Source organism: Branchiostoma belcheri, unplaced genomic scaffold (genome assembly GCF_001625305.1).
Source record: "Branchiostoma belcheri isolate BF01 breed outbred unplaced genomic scaffold, Haploidv18h27 scaffold27, whole genome shotgun sequence".
NCBI lineage: Eukaryota > Metazoa > Chordata > Leptocardii > Amphioxiformes > Branchiostomatidae > Branchiostoma > Branchiostoma belcheri.
Window position 1 is genome coordinate 2050821 of NW_017803876.1, and position 8003 is coordinate 2058823.

Consider the following 8003-nt stretch of genomic DNA (forward strand, 5'->3'; position numbering starts at 1 on the left):
GTCGTAAAAAACGACTCGCTGTCGAAGTAACTTAAGGCCACACCTCTGCAGAGATATCATTACCTCCGACCATCACGCCTCGGGGCAGGTGATTCACCTGGGGCACGGCAGATGTTCTTGTGTGATTAGTAAGCTTTGGGGGTTTGAGGACTGAGGCGGAAAAAAACAAACTGCAACAGGTTTTTGTGAAGTGGGTTAGCCAGACAGTTTAAAAACGCAATGTGCGTCTGTGTTTACCACCACGACAGAATGGCATCAATGACATAATGGGGCGACCTTCCCCGGTTGTCAATCTTGCGGGTGGGTTTAGGTCGGGGACAAAGGGCGTAATAATTCTGGCACGGCCCGGCAACGCTTGGGTCTTTGTTGTTCCTGGCATCTGCATAAATTCACATTGGGGGAGCCATGGTTGTCCCCAGCCCTCAAAGAAAAATTACTTGTACTTCAGGCGGGTCGCGTGCCAAGATTATCATGTTAATGTCGGGCATTCAAGTGGAAGGGGCCGAGGGGCCCTGCAGGCGATTGGTTCTGGGTAAAAATTCTGTCAAGTACAGCCGCTTCAGACTGACATGAGTGGTTGATCCTCGTTTGCACAGCCCCATCTGCCCCGAACAGTTGGTTTCAACATGACACCGTGTAAAGGACCTGTTGGTAGTGTGATGACCTAGCTGCGTGCCGTGGACTAGTAGTAGAAAGGCCTTCAGTGTTGTTGACTTTATGAGGCCGTGCGTTTGTGTTGAGTTCAGAAAGCCCCTCGTGCTCTCCAGTTCCATTTGTTTAGTTTCAACCCAAACACCTTCTGTCGCAGTCTGTACTTCACGGCTCCGTTTCGGCTCTCCAAAATTGTCCAGGTAAACTCTTACCGAACACCTGGCGACTAGAACATAGCTCGGTGGAGCCAGACCACAAATTACATTAAACATCGGCATCACGAGCGATTAGAGTTTATCTAGGTATGTACCAAAGAAAAAAAAACTTTTTTTGGCGCGTGCCACGGCGTAAATCTCATTCAGTGCCCAACAACGGGGACGCCGTGGAAAGAATAGGTAATGTATTTGCATAACTATAGCAATCGATTTGGCCACGTGGCTCAGGGTCCGGACAAAGGGTGCCCCCTCCCTCCGGAGGGGAGAGACAGCGCCCGGGACCTTCCCTCGGCAGATGACCACTCCAAAACCCAGTCACCTATGCACAATAGGTGAGATTTCTCGTCAGGCACGTGTCGGTAATTAACGTAATGAGCTGTTGGGCGGGGGCTCCGGGGCAGGGGGTGCTGGAGGGTCCCGCGCTTTACCCCGAGCGTCTTTGTCTGAGCCGCAGCTGGCAAGACGCATTACGGGCAAACAAAACAAAAGGGACAGCTGCCGGGATCGGCACGAGAAGTACACACAGACCTACATATTATCTCAGCTGCCAAGTGTTGAACACCTCCTCAACATTGATAATGCCTGGAGGAACGCGTCTCTTCCGTCTCAGGCAGGCAACACCTGAGCAACAAATGAAAACGTCAATCAGGACAACAACAAAAATGTCGGCACCAAAACATCCTAGTACTAGATTTTACTGTGTGTGTACATGCACGCATGGCGGCTACAGCCGTCAACACAGTTCCGTGCATCCTCTCGTTAGTTATACAAGTTTTGACTAATCTGTTCCTTTGTGTTTGACCCACAGCGATCTGCATGGCTGGCTGCAGCGATCGTCATGGATACTGCGAGACTCCCGGCGAGTGCAGGTGAGAAGACAAGACCATTACAACCATTACCTTGTACCACGCTCTCGTTTACACTGCTCTCAGCCAAATCCTTGAAAATCCCTTAACATATTTATGGTCTGCAACTTAATATTTGTTTATTCTGTTATCGTTGAGCATGCAATAACAGAAACATCACTTAGACCGCCGGCCCACAATAGCAGTTGGTATTTGTTTTCATACCGCCTGGAATTAAGATTGAAACAACTATGGTTAAGTTACAGAAAACCCATTTGGGCTGAATGATTCGGTTTCTACTTTCGCATTATTGCTACAAGGCTTATCAGTGTCGTCTGTGCCATGCGGGCACTTTGTCTAGTGAGAGGTCTGGTCGTTACACAAATCCACCGCGTGAACTGGTCACGAGAGTTGTTGGTAGAATAGGCTAGGTATGCGACTGGTAACGGGAGAGGAAGGTCCCAGAAAATGGCATCTATGGGCGGCACGCATGGGGGACATGCACTGAATGTCCCCCAAAAGTTGTTTGTACCTACGGGATCAATCGGTTCTGTAAACCTAGGTAAACATTGGAACGCAACAGACTCGATGAAAGGAGAACAAAAAGTGACTTTTCACGCCATCATTTGGGCAGGGATTTGATACATCACGAGTGTGATATAGAAATACCGAGATGGCATTGGACCGGGCCTTTCCATTTAGTTCTTCCCAATCTCCGTGAAATGGTTTATAAAAGTAGAAGTTGCCACCCCACCGGTCTTGGCGCCCCCCGTACTAGTACACCTGGTCTCGCTGTATCGAGTGTTACGGCTCGCTTTCTATCGCCCAGACACGGTGGTTGCGCTGAATGAGATTCTTAAACCAGATACAACACCGTTTTTGTATGCCTGATAAAAAACTTGATACAAAACGCTGGTTTCTAACCGATGTTCTACGTGTGCGTTGTTTGTGCAGGTGCCGTGTTGGATGGCAGGGAAAGTTCTGTGACGAGTGCATCAGGTACCCCGGGTGTCTCCACGGCACGTGCCACCAGCCCTGGCAGTGCAACTGCGACGAGGGGTGGGGAGGCCTCTTCTGTAACCAAGGTATGTACACGGCGTCAACAAGTCTGTCAGGAATGCGGCATGAAGTTCCGCATATTGATAGTGACTCAACCTCAACAGTTCTCAAGCTCGATCTGACCCGGTCAGGGGTGACCTCACACGATGTAAACTAAGCCTTAACCACTCGTAACCACTTGACATACCTGCCATAACTAAACCATAGCGCATTCCGACCATCCGTCGCACCCATGCCCTAATCGTGAACTTATTGTTTCCCGATTTGTGGAATTTCATGTGTAACGACGTGATACGGTTTTTACCTTTGTCACACCACCTCCTAAGTAGCTCACATCGTCGCCATTCTTGTCTTGCCCTCTCAAGTTTCCTCCTCCCACATTTCTCACAGTTCTAACGTGTTTCCCTCCCCTCCCCACACACAGATCTGAACTACTGCACCAACCACAAGCCCTGCAAGAACGGCGGGACCTGCCGTAACTCCGGCCAGGGGAGCTACACTTGCAGCTGCCCCCCGGGCTACACTGGAACCAACTGCGAGATCGACGTCGACAATTGCACGAACAAGCCCTGCCTGAACGGAGGAGTCTGCCAGGTACGCTTTCCCCCTTGTACTATACTCGTGTTTCCTCCCCATGCGAGATTTCTCCTGAATAAAAATCACCACAACGTGTGTCGATAATTGCCCGCATGTCGCTCCAGTGAAATTACATCCCCATTGCACGTGCGCAACAGGTTGGGGTTCTGTGGGGTTTCATCATTGTGTTGTTGTTGGTCGGCAGTGGTCTTACCGTTTATTTGCCTTTCCCACACACAGGACCTGGTCAACAACTACACCTGCACGTGCCCGGTGGGATTCTTCGGCAAGCGGTGCGAGATCCAGGCCCAGGACTGCCACAACAACCCCTGCCAGAACGGAGGGCAGTGCCAACAGGTCGCCGGCCTCGTCGTCTGCTCCTGCGCCCCTGGATTCACCGGTTCCACCTGCGAGACTCCAGTCAACGAGTGCGAGTCCAACCCCTGCATGAACGGTAAGAATCGTCGTCACGTAATTCACATTGACGTAACCACCGCAGATGTTGCCAGTCACGCACTCGTATTTTTAATGTGGTGTATATAAAACCCCCTGGATATACTAATGGCTGCCATTTAATCACAGTCGTAAGACCCTAATGATTTGACAATGATTTGTTGCACAATGATTCCTTACAACGTTTATGACGGCGACTTCAATTGGGTGTTTCATAACTGACCCTGATGACCGATTTTCCCCTGCAGGTGGTCAGTGTGTGGATGAGGCCAATGGCTACTCCTGCGTCTGCAAGCCCGGATTCACCGGACCTCGATGCCAGGTGGACATCGACGACTGCAAGAACAACCCCTGTCAGCACGGCGGCTCCTGCATCGACCAGGAAAACAGCTTCACCTGCCGTTGTGTCCCTGGGTTCATCGGCACGCTCTGCGAGACCAACGTCGACGACTGCCTGCTCCAGCCCTGCGCCAATGGCGGCACCTGCTTCGACCGCGTGAACGACTACTCCTGCGAGTGCCCCGCCGGGTTCGCCGGCAAGGACTGCACCGTCAACGTCGACGACTGCTCCGACAAGCCCTGCATGAACGGCGGCACCTGCGTGGACAGGGTGAACGGGTACGTCTGCCGCTGCCCTGAGGGGTTCGGAGGACACAACTGCCACCGTCGCGACAACGGCGTCGTCGACGTCCCCACACTCGAAGACGGCACCTCGTCGTCGCTCGAGACCCCCACTCCCGTCATCACCGTGGGTAAGGACACCGAAGCCCTGGCCGTGAACACTCCCGAGGAGTCTTCCGTTGGAGCGGAAATTGCCATCTACGCCGCGCTTGGAATTGTGGTACCCATCCTCATGCTCGCGGCCCTCGGATTTGTGGTGTACAAGAAGATCAAGAGGGACAGACGGGCACAGGACGCGGAACAGACCAACAACAGAATAGTCAACAACCTGCAGCCACCAACAACAATCAGCTTGAAAATCAGCAACGAGGAGTGTGACTCTTTAAAAAGCAAATCATTGACTCTAAAAACAGCGGATATTTACGAGGAGGAGGACGAATCCACCTTCAGCGAAAAACAGAAGGACAACAGATACTCCACGTCGCAGTCCAACAGCAACACAGAAAAAGAGCTCAGAAGGTAAGAGTCGCAACCTTCACCTAGTTTACTACCATTAATTACGGCATGAAGCTTGCAACTCAAAACGACATTCGGCATTCAGGGCATAACACAGGGACCACTAAAGGGTCGACAGATGGCGCGAAAGTAGATTCCCTAGAGCAATTTTCCAGGGTAGGGTGACAACTTGAATGCGGGACATTCGGCATGTAATGATTCGTTCTTTCAACAAGGGATGGCGAAATATTTGGGCGTTACTTTATACTTTGCTAGGAAAAATAGTGGCAGACGATACCGTCTGGACCTGAACTGAGATCTTAGCTACTTTTGGTGTCATGTGCTTGCTAATGGACCCGGCTGCCGACTCGCATTGTAGTGCCATGTACCAGTGATCGCATGCATGCATATGTCTCTAATACAGGTCATCTGATCCCTCATCTAATCATGTCCGCTCCTTTTTACCTTTACAGAGATTCATTCGTGGAGAAATTGAAGCCCACAAGGCCCACAAACAACGTCGAGTCGACGAGACAGTCCGTCTATGTCATCAACGCAGACTACGAATTAGCTACAGAGGTGTGTATCTCTCTCACTCCATTTCAATGGATATGCCAAGATTGCATTTAGCTCGGTGAATTGACCGAGTTTGATTTATTACGAATCCAATCTTGTCACGGTATTAAGAAGCTCATTACACTGCCTATGATGTTGGATATGTAATGGTGATGGGGGCCACCGGAGAATTAAGCCCCTTTCAGTGGTGCAGTGACAGTTGTGCTGGAAAATTGAGTAAAATTGAATTCACTTTATTCAGCTTAGTGCATGGTGTAGTCCCCCGAGTGTTCCGCTAACGTGTACTGTACAATGCACACGCGTGATCATGAATCTAACCAAATGTTTATCATTGTATTTCCTCAGGTATAGCGGGCCAAGTGCAACCTTAGCTGAGTAGTGAGTGCCTTCTCGTCAGTGTGCAGCTAGCAGACGATAGCCGGGCTACCGTTCCTAGAGACAAGCAGCGCCAGCGGTGCTGCCATGGCAACCGTGACGTCATCAGACACTGCAGATTATTGAAGTGTGCCTTTTGTAGACCCAGAAAATTTTGTAAATTTTCTACAGAGAAATTATGATAAAGAAAACGAAGAGAGAGATAATGTTAAAAAATCGTTTCCTATTTTTTGAGTCGATATATTTGATTGTATGTTGAATCGTACGATTGAGATTGATCATGGACCTCACGGAAAATCCGTGTAAAGATTGAGATGATGAGACTTGTAATGTTCTTTCCATGTTCAGCGACTTCATATAGTGTTACAAAAAGATTGTACACAACGTCTATTCTATTTATAGAACCTGTTAAATGTATACATATATTTATGTATTGTTATTACTGAAAAACGTTTGTTCATGAATAAAAAAAGTCTGATTATTTTTGCAAATATATCTCGGCTGGCCGTCGGTTACTTCGCTCCCTAGTGTAGAATGTGACAGTTCTTAGCGATTTGTTACATTTGGGTTAGATACGTCTTGGGTTAATCCTTAGGGGTACGTAAATTAGTAACAACGCGTCGATGCAAAATTCATAGAAGTGCACGCAACGAGGCAGTTTCTAAATGTAGATCATAGAAAATCTTGCATATACACACGTATTATGAGGAGAGCAAGTGGCGTGACTAACGATAGAATTTAGCTAGCTGTAAGGTCCTCTCTAGGTCCGCTTCTATAGGACAAAGACAAGAATAACCGCGTGTAAAGAAGAGTGCAGATGTACAAGTTATCTATTCACACCTGGCACGAAGCGGAACTGATTGCGGCACGGGATGGGCAGGGGCGGGGACGGGGTCACAGCCGGCCATTATGTCGCCTCGGGAAGAGTCCAGTATCATCACAAAGACGAGACTGGCTCCGGGAGTTTGGCCAGTGTTTCGTACGGACAGAAACTTGCCCCGGGATGGACGGCTGTGGCAAATGTTGGGGCGAGGGGTCAGGAGGGTGCATTGTTGCGGGGACTTTGGGGTTAGGGGTCGAGAAAAGGTATTGTTGGGAGGGACCCGCCACCTGACCCCGAAAGAAGGGGCTAGTGCTCTCGGTAGCCAGGCGCTTTGATGATACTGGGTAACGAGCGAGAAGGTGGAAGGTCGAGCCAACCACTTTAAATAATAGCGCACACAAACCTTGTTTTGTGTGGCATACAGAAGTTGTTTAGGGTCAGGAGTCAGCTCGTGCGGTCAGAATGGGGGGAGGGGGGTTTACCGCTCTGTAATACCACTAGTACTACTGCGGCAGTGGGCGTTGCCAAGGCCCCGCGTCGGACGACCGGGGTATTCGGCGACATATGGAGACCCTCCACTCATCAGAAAAAAAACCGGGCTCGTCTTTGTCATCAGAAAGTGACCAACGCGCGGGGCCACAGGTGCCCGGCGGACAGGGCCATTGTTTCGTCCCTTTGTCTCACCCACGGGACCAGCCGAGGACCAGATTGTCCCGCCATCCTCCGCTTTCAGACCACGACAGCGCCGTGACATCTCCATCAAAAGGAGCCCACATCATCCGCCGCTTAAAATATGATCCTTCAAGCCTCTGAAAGATCCGAGTCCGAGCCTTTGAAAGGATGAGGGGCAGAGGAGGATACGACATTATTGACACTTCAGCCGAACGGACGGCCAGGGACGTGCACTAGGGTCATGTGAAAGGAATGCGAGAGGATCGAGAAGTCATGATCTTGGCCGACATGTAGAATCGTTGGGAGTCCTGGACGTCCAGTGGAACTTCGATTATACAGGAAGTCGTAATGCAAAAGTCCAAGTGGGAAAAGTCCTGACAAGAAACGTCTACGACATTAAATCCGCGACGACACAAGCACAATATCTGCATAACATCGACTAATGTGAAACGATTTAGCCACTTACATAAACGGCAAGAAAGTCTGGAGCTGGCCATATCATGCAAAGGAAGAATGAGGAAATTATCCGAGGACCGACGAGAGGCAGAAATCTGAAGAAAATCAGTGACTATTTCATCCTGTATGAAAAGAATGGAAACACAACGGATGGAAGACAAAAAGCCAACAAACAAACTCTGCTCC

General features: G+C 49.8%; 1 protein-coding gene across 1 annotated transcript in view; it reads left to right on the forward strand.

The window, feature by feature from the left end:
* Window positions 1-6359, forward strand: part of LOC109472170 (delta-like protein 1) — a 12439-nt gene extending 6080 nt beyond the window's left edge. The window contains exons 5-11 of the mRNA XM_019771753.1: window positions 1675-1735; window positions 2666-2796; window positions 3195-3364; window positions 3587-3800; window positions 4048-4939; window positions 5389-5494; window positions 5837-6359. Coding sequence (XP_019627312.1) covers window positions 1675-1735; window positions 2666-2796; window positions 3195-3364; window positions 3587-3800; window positions 4048-4939; window positions 5389-5494; window positions 5837-5842 — 1580 coding nt within the window. The 3' untranslated portion in view covers window positions 5843-6359. The remainder of the gene's footprint in view (window positions 1-1674; window positions 1736-2665; window positions 2797-3194; window positions 3365-3586; window positions 3801-4047; window positions 4940-5388; window positions 5495-5836) is intronic.
* Window positions 6360-8003: the final 1644 nt, after the last annotated feature.